The sequence below is a fragment of the Lithobates pipiens genome, unplaced genomic scaffold (genome assembly GCF_037356315.1).
Source record: "Lithobates pipiens isolate NorthernLeopardFrog02 unplaced genomic scaffold, aLitPip1_a1.2 Scaffold_28, whole genome shotgun sequence".
NCBI lineage: Eukaryota > Metazoa > Chordata > Amphibia > Anura > Ranidae > Lithobates > Lithobates pipiens.
Window position 1 is genome coordinate 179,584,893 of NW_027507789.1, and position 17,442 is coordinate 179,602,334.

General features: G+C 44.3%; 1 protein-coding gene across 4 annotated transcripts in view; it reads left to right on the plus strand.

Moving 5' to 3' along the window:
* TMEM92 (transmembrane protein 92) overlaps nt 1–17,442 on the plus strand; it is a 46,845-nt gene that overhangs the window by 10,961 nt on the left and 18,442 nt on the right. Inside the window, exons 2-3 of one of the 4 annotated variants that reach the window (XM_077460005.1) lie at nt 13,650–13,669; nt 16,601–16,660. In XM_077460005.1, the coding sequence (XP_077316131.1) occupies nt 13,650–13,669; nt 16,601–16,660 (80 nt within the window). Of the gene's footprint in view, nt 1–13,649; nt 13,670–16,600; nt 16,667–17,442 lie in introns of all 4 variants that reach the window. The other 3 variants (XM_077460004.1, XM_077460007.1, XM_077460006.1) reach the window with 3 other exon arrangements.

Here is a 17,442-nt window from a genome sequence, read left to right on the forward strand (position 1 = left end):
GTGAATACAGCCTTAGTCCATAGGATTATTGAGTTGGCCCACCCTTTGCATCTATAACAGCTTCAACTCTTCTGGGAAGGCTGTCCACATAATGTCGCTGTCCTGATAAAAATCGCAGATCGCCGCCATTACTAGGAAAAAAAATAATAATAATAATAAAAATGCCATAAATCTATCCCCTATTTTGTAGACAGTAACTTTTGCGCAAACCACTCAATATACGCTTATTGCGATTTTTTTTTTATACCAAAAATATGTAGAAAAATACATGTCGGCCTAAACTGAGAAAAAAAGGAGGATTTTTTAAAAACAAATGAGGGTATTTATTATAGCAAAAAGTACAATATTGTGTTTTTTTTTCAAAATTGTCACTCTATTTTTGTTTATAGCGCAAAAAAAAACAAAAAACGCAGAGGCGATCAAATGCCACCAAAAGAAAGCTCTTTTTGTGGGAAAAAAAGGACGTTAATTTTGTTTGGGTGCAGTGTCGCACGACCGTGCAAATGTCAGTTAAGGAGACGCAGTGCCGAATCGCAAAAAATTGCCTTTTCTTTCAGCAGCCAAATCTTCTGGGGCTGAAGTGGTTAAAGTTCATGTGCGTGCAACAGCAGGCATCACTAAACTTTTGGTAATATAGTTTAACTGCAGCCTGTTTTTTTTTTTTGTTTGTTTTGCCACCAACTTAAAAAAAATTGCAGGTAAAAGAACAGGAAAATGACCTATTTTAAATGCTTACTTGCAGTATTTTTCTTTTCCATATTTTTATTTTAATTGACTGGCAATGTGTTTCTAAATTTGCTAGAAAATTTGACAACTCCAGGAAGAGTTAGTACAGCCCCCTCCCTCCTTGCAGGTCATAACTGTCACCTCTTCCTGGATTGCCCAATTACTGTCTGTGCTGGCCCAGCTCCTCCACTCCTCACCTCCCTACATAACCTTTTATGTAGTGATAGGGAGAGGAGGCAAGGTTAATAATATAAAGTGTCCTTTGAGTGACTGCTCTGAGTCTGCTGGGGTAGCTGACATCACATCCAAGACGGCGGCACTCAGCTGCAATCTAACGCCGCATACACACGATCGCACATTCCGACAACAAAATCCATGGGATTTTTTCTGATAGATGTTGGCTCAAACTTGTCTTTCATACACACGCCCACACAATGTTGTCGGAAATTCAGAACGTCAAGAACGAGGTGGCGTACAACGAGCCGAGAAAATTGAAGTTCAATAGCCAATGTGGCTCTTGATTGCTGCTCGATTACGAGCATGTGTGGAACTTTGTGCGTCGGAATTGTGTACGCGCGATCGGAATTTCCGACAACGGATTTTGTTGTCGGAAAATTTGAGATCCAGATCTCGAATTTTGTGTGCCGGAAATTCAGATGGAAAATGTCCGATGGAGCCTACACACGGTCGAAATTTCCGACAACGGCTCGAACATTTTCCGTCTGTTACGCGGCATAGGGGCTTTTGGATGTCTATACAAAGCAGACTTTTATGAGTAAATCACATGCCTAAAAAAATTATAAATGCACATATCAAATACCTCCCAACATTTTGAGATGGGAATGAGGGACACCTACTAGAAAATGTAAGTAGACATAGGGCACACCCCCTACCACACCCCCTTAAAGGAGAATTAAAGCGGAGGTCCACCCTAAAATGGACCTTCCTCTCATCGGAATCCTCCCCCCCTCCGGCGCCACAATTGGCACCTTTCAGGGGGGAGGGGGGTGCAGTTACCTGGATAATCCAGGTAACTGCACCCACTTCCGGGATAGCTCTCTGCGGAAAGGGGCGTAGATTACGCCCCTTTCCGCAAGTGCCCGCCCCTTTCCGCAAGTGCCCCGCTGCCTGCTGGGAAAACACACAGATCCCAGAGGCAGCGGGGACCGTCCTTATTGCGCAGCGCGGCTCGCGCATGCGCAGTAGGGACCCGGGAAATGAAGCCAGAAGGCTCCATTTCCTGATTCCCATACCCAAGATGGCGGCGGCAGCACCCGAGAAACGATCTACAGATCGGCTTCGGGTGCCGACATCGCGGGCGCGCTGGACAGGTAAGTGTCACTATTTTAAAAGTCAGCAGCTGCAGTATTTGTAGCTGCTGGCTTTTTAAAAAAAAAAAAACGCGGAGTCTCGGCGGACTCCCGCTTTAACCCCCAAAAAAGGTTAATTAAATCCACAAGGGCTTTTTTTTTACCATTACTTTTCCTTTATATTGGCTTTTAACCACTTCAGGACCGCCGTATTGCCAATGTACGTCAGCACAATGGCACAGGCAGGCACAATCACGTAGATGTACGTGATTGCCTTCCAGCGGGTGGGGGGTCCGATCGGACCCCCTCCCGTTGGATACGACGGTCCGGTTCGCTCCAGGAGCGCTCCGTGATGAGGGGATGGCCGTTGGTTTTCGGCCACCCCCTCTGGATCGCTCCTGGCCAATGAGAAGCTTCCTCCCACTGTGTATTGTTTACACAGGAAGGAGGAAGTGATGTCATTCTCCTCGGGGCGGTCTTTTTGACCGGACTACGAGGAGAAGACTAATAGTAAGTGTGCACCAACACTACACTGACATGTAGGTACACACAGGCACACAAACCCCCCCCCCCGATCCCCCCCCCCGATCGCCCCCCGATCCCCCCCCCCGCCCCCCCTTCCCCCCCCCAGTCACAGTGTCACTGATTGCATTGATCATTTCTTTACTGATCAATGCATTCAGTGTCAGTTGTGACAGTAAAAACTGTCAGGACAGTTAGTGTTAGGTCCAGGGTAGCCCCCTATCACCCCCCAATAAAGATTTAACCCCCTGATTGCCCCTAGAGTTAACCCTTTCACCCCCTTTTGCCAGTGTCACTAAGCGATCATTTTTCTGATCGCTGCATGTGTCGCTAGGTAGCTAGTTATTTTTTTAGGTTCACCGCCAGGTTTTTATAGCGCTAGGTACCCCGATATACTACCCAATAATGGTTTTAACCCCCTGATTGCCGCTAGTTAACCCTTTCACCCCCTTTTGCCAGTGTCACTAAGCGATCATTTTTCTGATCGCTGCATCAGTGTCGCTAGTGTCGCTAGGTAGCTAGTTATTTTTTTAGGTTCACCGCCAGGTTTTTATAGCGCTAGGTACCCCGATATACTACCCAATAATGGTTTTAACCCCCTGATTGCTGCTAGTTAACCCTTTCACCCCCTTTCACCAGCGATCACAGTATAAGTGTCACTGGTGACGCTGGTTAGCCAGTTAGTTATTTAGGTTTTTTATATAGCGCCAGGGACCCCCATATACTACCTAATAAAAATTTGAACCCCCTGATTGCCCCTAGTTAACCCTTTCACCACTGATCACCGTATAAGTGTTACGGGTGACTCTGGTTAGTTTGTTTTTTATAGCATCAGGGCACCCACCATTTATTACCCAATAAAGGTTTAACCCCCTGATCACCCGGCGGGTGATATCAATTAGGTTTTAGGGTCAGGGTCTGCGTCGCCCCAGGCAGCGCTAGGTTAGTGCCAGTACCGCTAACACCCACACGCAAAGCATACACCTCCCGTAGTGCTATAGAATCTGAACAGATCAATATCTGATCAGATCAGATCTATACTAGCGTCCCCAGCAGTTTAGGGTTCCAAAAAAACGCATTGTTAGCGGGATCAGCCCAGATACCTGCTAGCACCTGCGTTTTGCCCCTCTGCCCAGCCCACCCAAGTGCAGTATTGATCGATCACTGTCACTTACAAAACACTAAACACATAACTGCAGCGATCGCAGAGTCAGGCCTGATCCCTGCCATCGCTAACAGGTTTTTTGGTAGCATTTTATATTTAAATCCGGAAGGCAGTGCTTGGTTTTCGGGGTCCCGTACGTGGCTAGGCTCCCAAAAAGTCCCCCACATGTGGTATCCCCGTACTCGGGAGAAGCAGCAGAATTTATTTTGGGGTGTAATTTGACTTCTGCCCATAGCATGTGTGAGCAATATATCATTTAGTGACAACTTTGTGCAAAAAAAAAAAAGTTTGTAATCTTCCCGCAACTTTTGGCAAAATATAAAATATTCCATGGACTCAACATGCCTCTCAGTAAATAGCTTGGGGTGTCTACTTTCCAAAATGGGGTCATTTGGGGGGTTTTGTGCTATTTTGGCATTTTATGGCCTTCGAAACTGTGATAGGTAGTGAGGAGTTAAATCAAAAATTTGCACCCTTAGAAATCCTGAAGGTGGTGATTGGTTTTCGGGGTGCCGTGCGCGACTAGACTCCCAAAAAGTCCCACACATGTGGTATCCCCGTACTCAGGAGAAGCAGCAGAATTTATTTTGGGGTGTCATTATTTTGGGGTGTCCCTTAGGACAAAAAAAATAAATATTCAATGGGCTCAACATACCCATCAGCAATTTCCTTGGGGTGTCTACTTTCCAAAATGGGGTCATTTGGGGGGGGGTTGTACTGCCCTGCCATTTTAGCACCTCAAGAAATGAGATAGGCAGTCATAAATTAAAAGCTGTGTAAATTCCAGAAAATGTACTCTAGTTTGTAGACGCTATAACTTTTGCGCAAACCAAAAAATATACGCTTATTGACATTTTTTTTACTAAAGACATGTGGCTGAATAAATTTTGCCCTCAATGTATGACTAAAATTTAGTTTATTCGATTTTTCTTATAACAAAAAGAAGAAAATATCTTTTTTTTTCAAAATTTTCGCTCTTTTTCCATTTATATCGCAAAAAAAAAAAATCGCAGAGGCAATCAAATACCATCAAAAGAAAGCTCTATTTGTGGGAAGAAAAGGACGCAAATTTCGTTTGGGTGCAATATTGCATGACCGCGCAATTACCAGTTAAAGCAGCGCAGTGCGAAATTGGAAAAAGACCTCTGGTCCTTAAGGTGTTTATTGGTCCGGGGCTGAAGTGGTTAAAATGTACAAATGCAGCAATTTAGAATTTGGAGGAAAGGTTTAGCGCTGGGAAACACTTTTTGAAAGATAAAAAGTGCATTTTATATACAACTATATAGATCAGATCAAAATGAGGAGTAAAGAGGGACAGAGGAACATTGCTCGAAATCAGAGACAGTCCCAAGAAATCAGGGACAGTCCCTCAAAATCCGGGACAGTTGGGAGGTATGCATGTAATCTTATGGAAAGAATGTTGAAATAATTGATCTAGCAACAGGGTCTGCATAAGGACAGATTTGTATGGTTCAGTTTAGTACAGGTTCTCTTTAGCAAAAAAAAAAAGGACAACCTTCAAAGTACAGCAACCAAGAGCAACCAATCAGAAAATCTCTATTATTTCTCTGGCTGATGAAGCTTGACTGGCTGCTGCAGTTACTGCATATCACTCTTTTACATTTTCTTAGCCATGTGTTCATCATGTATGCTCCACTAGTGCTTTACGCCAATAATATTGACAATGGAAGGTAGTGTTCCTTTATTATGAACAGGCTTGTATTTTCCAGCCCGTGTCCTGATACAATACTCAGCCAATAAGCTGCAATTAATGAGCATGGAAAATTCTGCTCTGGATGACATCAAATGGGACAAAGCCAGCTGGAAGTGATGCACTGTGAACCATATCTCCTGCGTCAATGATGTGAGCTAATATAAGGCTCGCAAACATAACTTTACCCTTCTAAAGCAAAAGTCACACTTGTTTTTCATTTAAGCTGGTCACGTGCAACGCAATCTGATTGTACAATCTGCTTTATATTTACCAACAGCTGTGCTGTACAATGACCTACCAAAATAGTCACTTCAAGTTGTATCCAACCAGGATGGCCTTTACAATATATAGTTGTTGGTAAATCATTCCTCCTCACACTTGAGCGTTTTGTAGCTTGTTTTTCGAGTCTCAAAAACGTTCAACAAGCAAAATCCCATTCGCTTCAATGGCCCCTGTTTACATCTGAGAGTTCTGCCGCTTGTAGCAAAACACCTGTTGCTCAAAAAGTTGACTATTGCAACTCCCTTCTCATTGGCCTGCCTCTCCATAGGCCAGGGATATGCAATTAGTGGACCTCCAGCTGTTGCAGAACTACAAGTCCCATGAGGCACAGCAAGATTCCGACAGCCACAAACATGACATCCAGAGGCAGAGGCATAATGGGACTTGTATTTTTGCAACAGCTGGAGGTCCGCTAATTGCATATCGCTGCCATAGGCTATCCCTTCTTCAGTCTATCATGAATGCTGCTGATGATCCACCAACCGTTCGGTGTCTGCCAACCCTCTCCTCCAATCCCTACACTGGCTCCCAATCACCCAGCGAATTAAATTCAAAATACTAACCACAACATACAAAGCCATTCACAACTCTGCCCCGAGCTACATCACCAATCTTGTCTCCAAATATCACCCAAATCGTCCTCTCTGCTCTTCTCAAGACCTCCTACTCTCAAGTTCTCTCGTGTCCTCCTCCCATGCTTGTCTCCAGGATTCCTTCAGAGCCTCTCCCATCCTCTGGAACTCGCTACTTCCACCTGTCTGGCTATCCCCTACTCTTGCTACCTTCAGGCGATCCCTGAAAACCTATCTCTTCAGGAAAGCCTATAACGTCTCCAATTAATCTCTTTTACCACTTCCATCAGCTTATTCCCCACAGTTACAACCTTTTGTACCAACTGCTCCACCCTATTCGATTGTAAACTCTTCTAAGCAGGGCCCTCTTAATCCTATTGTATTTTATTGTATTATAACTGTATTGTCTCCTTTTTATATTGTAAAGTGATACGTAAACTGTTGTCGCTATATAAATCTAAAATAATAATAATAATGAGCTTCTTTTCAAGCAGGATTGTGTGTTTTTGTCCCCAAATGCCGTGTACACACGACCGGACTTTCTGTCGGAATGAACTCGGACGGACTTTTCGATGGAGTTCTGCTGAAAAGGACTTGCCTACACACGATCGCACCAAAGTCTGATCGTGTAACGCGATGACGTACGACGGGACTAGAAAAAGGAAGTTCAATAGCCAGTAGCCAATAGCTGCTCTTGCGTCGTTGTTGGTCCATCGGACCTGCATACAGACGAGCGGTTTTCTATATAGGAACTGGTTCTGGCTGAGTTCCGGCAGAAAGATTTGAAACATTTTCTATTTGTAAAGTCTGTCAGATTTTTGACAGAAAAGGTCCGATGAAGCCCACACACGATCGAATTGTCCGACAGATTTGTTCCGTCAGAAATTTGCTGTTGAAAAGTCCGGTCATGTGTACACGGTAATAGCTGAGCATTTTTCATGCATTTTTTCAGGCTTTTTTTAGCAGCTCTCCTTTCCCTAGTGATTTCCATTGGCTAAAACAAAACGCCTAGATGAAAAAAGCTTGAAAAAACGTCTGACAACAACGCACTGGTGTGAATGAGGAAATTGTAAAATCAGATTGTACGATTTGTCGCCAACTTCAGGAACATGTCCTCCCTGTTCCTTAATGCCACGTACACACGACTAGGTCCGGCGGACAAACTGCCGGACTATGGCGGAAGTACACCGGACTTTTGAAATGAACGAACTTGCCCACACATAGAGAAAAGTCTGTTCATTTTGAACATGGCTCCAGGTAGATGGGACTAGCACAGGAGGTCAATGTCGCTGCCTCCATCGGCGACATTGACACATTGCTGGCCCCGCCACCTGGTGTGGACTTAAAGGGGGAGCCCTACGCCAAAAAAACAGCGTGGGGGTCCCCCCCAAGTCCATATCAGACCCTTATCCGAGGATGCAGCCCGGCCGGTCAGAAAAGGGGGTGGGGACGATCGAGCGCCCCCCCCCCCACCTCCTGAGCCGTACCAGGCCGCGTGCCCTCAACATGGGGGGTACTTTGGGGAGCAGCCCCACCACCCCAAAGCACCTTGCCCCCATGTTGCTGAGGACAAGGGCCTCTTTCCGACAACCCTGGCCGTTGGTTGTCGGGGTCTGCAGGCGGGGGGGCTTATCAGAATCCGGGAGCCCCCCTTAATAATACCCATTCACCTGGGGGAAAAAAGTGTACATAAAAAAACACAACACGTGTTTTTAAAATAATTTATTGCACAGCTCCGGTGGTCTTCCGTCTTGGGGGGGTCTTCTCCTCGCCGGACTTCTCCGCTATCTTCTGCTAGCTCTTTTACTAGTGTAGGAGCCGGCTTTCTTCTTCTTCGTCGCCGCCCGGGGGTCTTCTTCCGACTTCGGGGGTCTTGTCCCTCTCTACGGTTCTTCTTGCCGGGCCTCCGCTTTCTTCCTATAGCTCTTTTACTAGCGGTGGTCCGGTCTTCTGTCCCCGCTGCTGCCTTCTCTTCTTATCTTCTTCTTCTCTTCTTCTTCCTTGAGATGTTGACTTGACGCTGCCTCTGGCCACAATGACAGGGACGCGTTGTGTGACGACTTATATAGGGACAATGGGCGGGGTCACCGGATGATGTCACACGGTGACCCCACCCCCTTATGATGTCACAGTCCCAGCATCCTCTACCCCATACTCATTCACATAGGGTGGGGGGCCGGGATCTGGGGGCCCCCTTATTAAAGGGAGCTCCCGGATTCTGATAAGCCCCCCGCCCACAGACCCCGACAGCCAACGGCCTGGGTTGTCGGGAAGAGGCCCTTTTCCTCATCAACATGGGGACAAGGTTCTTTGGGGTGGGGGGGCCACAGGGCCCCCCCTTCCCCAAAGTACCCTCCCATATTGAGGGCACGCGGCCTGGTACGGCTCAGGAGGGGAGGGGCGCTCCATCGTCCCCACCCCCTTTCCTGACCAGCCGTGCTGCGTGCTTGGATAAGGGTCTGATATGGACTTTGGGGGGGGACTCCCACGCTGTTTTTTCGGCGTAGGGCTTCCCCTTTGAAGGTGGCGACATTGACCTCCTGCGCTAGTCCCATCTACCTGCAGCCGCGTTCAAAATGAACTGACTTTTCTCCGTGTGTGGGCAAGTCCGTTCATTTCAAAAGTCCGGCGGACTAGCGCACACATGGCCGGATTGTCCGCCTGACTGCCGAGTCCGGGGGACAATTTTGAGTCAAAACTTCTTTCTAAGTCCGCCGGACTTTTGAGAAAAAAAAGTCCGCCAGGAGCCCACACACGGCCGGATAGTCTGATTGTGTGTACGCAGCATAAGAGAGCAATTGTTTTACTGATTTTCTTTTGTATGTGTCATTATATTGTTCAAAGGCTCAAACAAAATTAAAGAGGAGCCCCAGTTTCCCCCCAAAAGAATGACTGTAGCTGCTGACTTTTAATATAAGGACACATACCTGTCAAGGGATCCAGTGATGTCCGCACCCAATCGCCTTTGGGTGCAGGCACTGGCATCTTAGGTAAGGGAAACCGTCAGTGAAGCCTTCCGTCTTCACAGCTGGTTTCCTACTGCACATGCGCAAGCCTTGCCATGCTTTGTGATTGGTCCTGCAGTCTTTCATGCCCTTTGTGTGTCCCAGAAGGTTGAAGAGGGAACCTGGAGGGGCCCAACATCCTCATAGATCGCCATGGCGATCTGACCCGGAAGCGGGAGCGGGTACCTGTCAAAACCAGGTACGCGCTCCCCCCAAAAAGTGCCAAATGTGGCAGTGGAGAGGGGCGGGGGGAGGGGAGGGGATGCAAACAAGCGGAACTTCCCCTTTTGGGTGAAGTTCTGCTTTAAGGTTAGAAATTTTATTGGATGCTGGCAAGCTAACTAAACAAAGAGTCTTATATTCATCTCAGATACCCCTACAAAGCGGTTAGAGATCTCTGACACCTCCTTGGAGCTTTCAGTGTTCCTGTGCACCATTGGATACTTCCACCCATGATATAAAACACATTCAAAATCCTATAGAAAACATTCTAAGCCCAAAGGAAGCTCATTCTAGGTATAAAAACGATCAGGTGTTCTACCCTTCCTGTTCTATTAAAACCAAATATATTTTAATGGCTGCCCAAATATGTCGGACTTCCTGTGCTTGATATTTTCCCAGTTCATTGACTTTTTCATAGGATTTCATAAAGTTGTCATCACATAGGCAGGTAGAGCTAGTGTTTTTTTTTTTTTTTTTTTTTTTTTTAAATCAAGAGAATTTTTTATTGAAACCAAAAGGAAGGAAATAAACATCCACTTATACATATGTCATCATATACATTTTCCCCTGATGCAATACTGTACATAGAAAAACAACATACAATAATAGATATAGGATTCATTAACCACTTCAGCTCCAGAAGGTTTACCCCCTTCATGACCAGGCCATTTTTTTTATGATCCAGCACTGCGTTATTTTAACTGACAACTGCGTAGTGGTGCGACGCTGTATCCCAAAAAAATGTAGGTCCTTTTTTTTTTTACACTTTTACACAAACAGAGCTTTCTTTTGGTGGTATTTGATCATCTCTGTGGTTTTTATTGTTTGTGCTATATACAAAAATTTGACCGACAATTTTGAAAAAAAAAAGGTTTTTTACTTTCTGCTATAAAACATATAATAATAATAATAATAATAATAATAATAATAATAATAATAATAATATTCAATAAAAAAAAAAAAAAAAAAATTTCTTCATCAATTTAGTCCAATATGTACCGTATTTATCGGCGTATAACACGTGTCGGCGTATAACACGCACCCCAAGTTTAGGAGGGAATTTTGTGGAAAAAACTTTTAGGAGGAAAATTTAAGGAAAAAAAACTTACATTTAAATGCCCATCAATGCAGCCTTATCAGTGTCCAACTGAAGCCTCGTCAGTGTCATTTGCAGCCTTGTCATGCAGCCTGTCCATCATTGCAGCCTTGTCATGCAGCCTGTCCATCATTGCAGCCTTGTCATGCAGCCTGTTCGTCATGCAGCCTTGTCATGCAGCCTGTCCTCATTGCAGCCTTGTCATGCAGCCTGTCCTCATTGCAGCCTTATCATGAAGCCTGTCCTCATTGCAGCCTGTCGTCATTGCAGCCTCGTCATTGCAGCCTTGACATGCAGCTTGTCCGTCTTAGTGAATTGTCCGCTTATGTTTTTAAAAATGGCGCCGCCGTGATGTCCCGTGTATCTCGGCGGCACCCAGAAGTTCTTGGCGGCTTTTGGCCGCTCTCGGACCTTCTCGTCGGCTTTCGGCCGCCTTGGCCCTTCTCGGCGGCTTTCGGGCGCTCTTGGAGGCTTTCAGCCGCTCTCGGCGGCTTTCTGGCCCGCTCTGGGACCTCGGCAGCTTTCAGCCGCTCTCGGAAGGTCCGAGAGCGGCCGAAAGCCACTGAGAAGGTCCGAGAGTGGCCGAAAGCCGTCGAGAAGGTCCGAGAGCGGGCGAAAGCCGCGAGAAGGGCTCTGGGCGGCTGAAAGCCGCCCAGAGCCCAAAAAATTGTGCGGAAATCGCGGAGTATCGGTGTCTAACACGCACCCGCGATTATCCCCTGATTTTAAGGGGAAAAAAGTGCGTGTTATACGCTGATAAATACGGTATTCTGCTACATATTTTTGGTTAAAAAAAATCCCAATACGTGTATATTGATTGGTTTGAGCAAAAGTTACAGCCTCTACAACTGTGGGATATTTTTATTTTTGTTTATTTTTTACTACTAATGCCAGTGATCAGCGACTTATAGCTAGACTGTGATATTGTGGAGGACAACTTGGGCAGCTAACTGACACTTTTGACACTTTTTGGGGACCAATGACACTAATACAGTGATCCGTGCTAAAAAATATACACTGTTACTGTACTAATGACAGGGAAGGGGTTAACATCAGGGTGTGATAAAAGGCTTAAATATGTTCCCTAGGAGTGATTGATAACTGTGTGAAGGGGGGGCTTTGACTGGAGGAATGTAAAGATCTGTGTCCCTGCTTAATAGGAACACAAGATCAACACATTCCCCTCTCACAGAACAACGCTCTGCCTTGTTTACACAGGAAGACTGCCATTCTGCCTCTCTTACAATTTAAAAACGATCAGCGGGTCCTGGCGGAGGACCCACTGATTGGCTCCCACTGTGTCTAATCACAGTGGGAGTGGGTCGCTGGCGGCGCACACTCGCTCCAGACCCGGAACTGTCAGATCACTTACAAGGTACGTGATCTGGCGCAGAGCGGCTGCCCTGCCGCAGTAAATCTACGGTGGGCGGTCGCTAAGCGGTCAAACACACATACAAAAAAATCCCAATATCAGAGCAACCCAAACAATTCTGTAGTGTAAAGAACACAAAGAAAATCTCTAATGTACTAATTTATTAAAAAACAGTTTCTAAGATTCATGGACTTAAGTACAAGATTATTTACAACATCACATACGGTTCATTACCTCAACACTCTTTCAATCTATTGATGGCTATGCTTATTTAAAGTTGTAGAAGTCTCTCCCTAATCAATTGTTGCAGCGCGAGGCCCGCAGTGTCCAACCATGGTTGCCAAATTTTATTACATTTATTAGGCACATTTCTATGCTGGCAACTGAATTTTAGAGATAGTGTTTAATCCGATCGTTTACTTGTTTCCCAACAAATAGTGTAGACTATTGACCATGGACACATGCAGGTAGTGTCATAACTCTTTCCACAAGTAATAAAAAAACAAAAAAAAGGTTATTTATTCTATAAAATTAGCTCACTTCTGATATTTGTTCTCAGCCCTTTGTAATGTTTTGTATATTTTATACAACAAAAGATAAATTTGCCCTGGGACCAGTGGCGGCTGGTGCTCAAAATCTTGGTGGGGGCACAAACAAACTGAAAAATTCTGAAAAAAACCCAATCAATTGCAGCCTCACTGCACCCATCAAACGCAGCCACTGTGCCCATCAAATGCAGCCACTGTGCCCATCAAATGCAGCCACTGTGCCCATTAAATGCAACCACTGTGCCCATTAAATTCTGCCACTGTGTCCTTCAAATGCAGCCACTGTGCCCCATCAAATGCTGCCACTGTACCCATCAAATGCAGCCACTGTGCCCATTAAATGCTGCCACTGTGCCATCAAATGCAGCCACTGTGCCATCAAATGCTGCCACTGTGCCCATCGAATGCTGCCACTGTGCCCATCGAATGCTGCCACTGTGCCCATCAAATGCTGCCACTGTGCCCATTGAATGCTGCCACTGTGCCCATCGAATGCTGCCACTGTGCCATCGAATGCCACCACTGTGAGCCCCGCCCACTCGGCATACTGCCCGGTACTTAGCCTGTCTCAGTGGGACAGCGGATAATGGCAGCGAGTGGTGTTCTCACGTCCTGATAGGCGTCCAATCACAGCGACTGTTGTTTCAGCCAATCAGGTGACAGGTAACAGACCCGAGCACCTGATTGGTGGAGAGGCGGTTCAGTGTTAGGAAAGCGAAGTTTTAACACACCCGGGTGAACTGCGAGTGCAACGCGTGGCGCTCGGAAGTCACCTTTTTTCAATCATTGCCGCCATCAACAGAGACCAGCACACAAAGTGGACTGGGATATATGCCTAATATAGGATGTAATTATATGTTGGAAAATTAAATGGCTAATACATAACTATCAGTAAGATATGTATGCATGTATATACGTAATGGCAAAGGTGGCAACAGACCAGGTTGGGCTAAATGGGTGCCTTCCACCCGGGTTCAGTGTAGACAAAAGAGAAAGGTATGGTGTCACCAGTGGCACACCTTCTATCCCTAAAATATGCAGCAAAAGAGAAATTTGCCCATGTCTTCATGATCATTCTATGGCAAAGTGTCTATAATGCTGTCTTCTCTTTTCAGGTGCCATGCCGGGTTACAGAGTAAGTTCATTCTATTATAACACTAAGCTTACATTTCTATTTCACCCTATTTCACTTATTCCCTCATTTTATATATATATATATATATATATATATATATATATATATATATATATAGTATCTCACAAAATTGAGTACACCCCTCACATTTTTGTAAATATTTTATTATATCTTTTCATGTGACAACACTGAATAAATGACACTTTGCTACAATGTAAAGTAGTGAGTGTACAGCTTGTATAACAGTGTAAATTTGCTGTCCTCTCAAAATAACTCAACACACAGCCATTAATGTCTAAACTGCTGGCAACAAAAGTGAGTACACCCCTAAGTGAAAATGTCCAAATTTGGCCCAAAGTGTCAATATTTTGTGTGGCCACCATTATTTTCCAGCACTACCTTAACCATCTTGGGCATGGAGTTCACCAGAGCTTCACAGTTTGCCACCGGAGTCCTCTTCCACTCCTCTGTGACGATATTGTAGAGCTTGTGGGTTTAGACTCCCTTTTTGTGAGATACAGTATATATATATATATATATATATATATATATATATATATATATGTATATATATATATATGTGTATGTGTATATATATATATATATATATATATATATATACACACTCACCAGCCACTTTATTAGGTACACCTGTTCAATTTCTTGGTAACACAAATTGCTAATCCACCAATCACATGGCAGCAACTCAATGCATTTAGGTATCTAGATGTGGTGAAGACAACTTGCTCAACTTCAAACCGAGCATCAGAATGGGGAAGAAAGGAGATTTAAGTGATTTTGAACGTGGCATGATTGTTGGTGCCAGACGGGCTGGTCTGAGTATTTAAAAAACTGCTGATCTACTACTACACATAACCATCTCCAGGGTTTACAGAGAACAGTCCAAAAAAGAGAAAATATCCATTGAGCGGCAGTTGTGTGGAGGAAAATGGGCAGACTGGTTCGAGATGATAAAAAGACAACAGTAACTCAAATACTCACTCGTTACAACCAAGGTATGAAGAATACCATCTCTGACTGCACAGCACATCAAACCTTGAAGCAGATTGGCTACAGCAGCAGAAGACCACACCGGGCGCCACTCCTTCCAGCTAAGAACAGAAAACTGAGGCTACAATTTGCACAGGCTCACCAAAATTGGACAATAGAAGATTGGAAAAATGTTGCCTGGTCTGATGAGTCTCGATTTCAGTTGCAACATTCAGATGGCAGGGTCAGAATCTGGCGTAAACATAAAAGCATGGATCCATCCTGTCTTGTATCAATGGTTCAGGCTGGTGGTGGTGGTGTAATTGTGTGGGGGATATTTTCTTGGTACCAGTTGAGCATCTTTTAACCACTTCAGCCCTGGAAGATTTGGCTCCTCAATGATCAGGCCGTTTTTTGGGATTCGGCACTGTGCCATTTTAACTGACAATTGCGCGGTCGTGCGACGTTGTACACAAACAAAATTGATATCCTTTTTTCTCCCCACAAATAGAGCTTTCTTTTGGTGGTATTTGATCACCTCTGTAGTTTTTATTTTTTGTGCTATAAACAAAAGAAGAACTTGATGGACATGTGTCTTTTTTCAACCTATCTTTTACTTTTCGCTATAATAAATATCCCACATTTTTTTTCAAAAAAAAATAATTTTTTCCCAAGTTTAGGCCGATACGTATTCTTCTACATATTTTTGGTAAAAAAAATCGCAATAAGCATTGATTGATTGGTTTGCGCAAAAGCGTCTACAAAATAGGGAATAGATTTATGGCATTTTTATAATTATTATTATTATTTTTTTTACTATTAATGGTGGCGATCTGCGATTTTTATCTGGACTGGGATATTGCAGTGGACAAATTGGGCACTTTTGACACATTTTTGGGACCATTGACAATTATACAGCGATCAGTGCTATAAAAATACTGATTACTGTATAAATGTCACTTGCAGGGAAGGGGTTAACACTAGGGGGCGATCAAGGGGTTAACTGTGTTCCCTAGGTGTGTTCTAACTGTAGGAGTGATGGGACTGACTAGGGGAAGAGATAGATCAGTGTTCATACTTAGTATGACCACACGATCTGTCTCCTCTCCCCTGAGAGAACCGAGATCTGTGTGTTTACACACACAGGTCCCGGTTCTCGCTCTGTCACGGCTCCGGGCACACGCGCGCCCATAGTGGCCAAAAGGCGAAGCGACGCAAGGTAACGTCAATTTGCCCAGCCGAGCCAACCTGCTGCAGTAAAACTGTGGTGGCTGGTCCAGAAGTGGTTAAATACCACGGCCTACCTGAGTATTGTTGCTGACCACATCCATCCTTTTATGACTACAGTGTCCCTATCTTCTGATGGCTCCTTCCAGCAGGATAATGCACCATGTCACAAAGCTCCAATCATTTCATCACTGGTTTCTTGAACATGACAATGAGGTCACTGTACTCCGATGGCCTCCACACTCACCAGATCTCATCCAATAGAGCACCACTGGGATGTCGTGGGAGATTCACATCATGGATGTGCAGCCGACAAATCTTCAGCAACTGCGTGATGCTATCATGTCACTATGGACCAAAATCTCTGAGGAATGTTTCCAACACCTTGTTGAATCTATGCCATGAAGAATTAAGGCTGTTCTGATGGCAAAAGGGGGGCCAACCCGGTACTAGCAAGGTGTACTTAATAACGTCGCCGGTGAGTGTATTGATATAATTTATTGTTGCGTGTAAGGTCACCTTGCTCTGTCTGATTATCGCAAACTATGCTCCTAAAAATTGCATTGCTAGCAAATAAGGCTCGATAACAATGTTAGGAGTAATTCATTGCAAAATAGTGAATGATGATTGGGTATATTATAATTGTAGATCATGGTGTTATTTTGGTGCCAATTGTATGACAAGTGGTAATGACATCTTACGTTTCCTGTGTAGGTGTTTCGATGGGACTTCCTGTTGTGAATCACAGAACAAAACCTACCTGGACTACAGCTGGTATGGGTAGGTCTCTATGCACATAGCTCCTCTGTGTTGGTAGTCAGGACACTGAATTATAGATGACAGCAGTTCTGATATCACACACACATATGGAAGATATGTTAATAGTAGTTTGGTGTTGCATTCCTTTCGCTGGCAGGGCAAACATATTGAGTCTGGCACGGGGCAAAGCTTGGAACATTTCATCTCAGGCTGAACAAGGTGCTTCTTGAAGAGATCCTGTTACTGCATCCTACCCTTTGAACTAAACACATGTAGGCAATCTATAAAATGGAGAAATTCCCTCATGGGGTTTTTAAGCAGCCAAGAAATTGTTCAAAGATTTTTAATTAAAATATTTTATTGTATCAAAAAGCAATTTGACAGTTACATAAGAGTTGTAAAAAACTGTGCTCTGGCATTCATATGAAAATGACAAAACCACCAATCAAGATGAAAATACATTAATATGAAATTTTAATAAAATTGCAATTTATTGCTAAAGAATGATCTTCCACATAGAACCCCTACGCGTTTCGACCCTTCTAATTGTGGACTTCTTCAAGGGCACATTTTATTCCATACAGAAAGAAAGAGATTATTTTACATTTTGATAATCATTTGATTTATTTTGCCATGTATTTGATCGCACAAAAAAAATGTATATTTACCAATCAAGACGATGGAAGAGAGAAAGACATGTCCTATAGCCAGAGATTTCTTTTTAAAAGCAGCTCATTCCAGCATTCCCAAAGACATTGGTGTGTCATCTCCACCTCCCATGACATGGACCCTGCCCT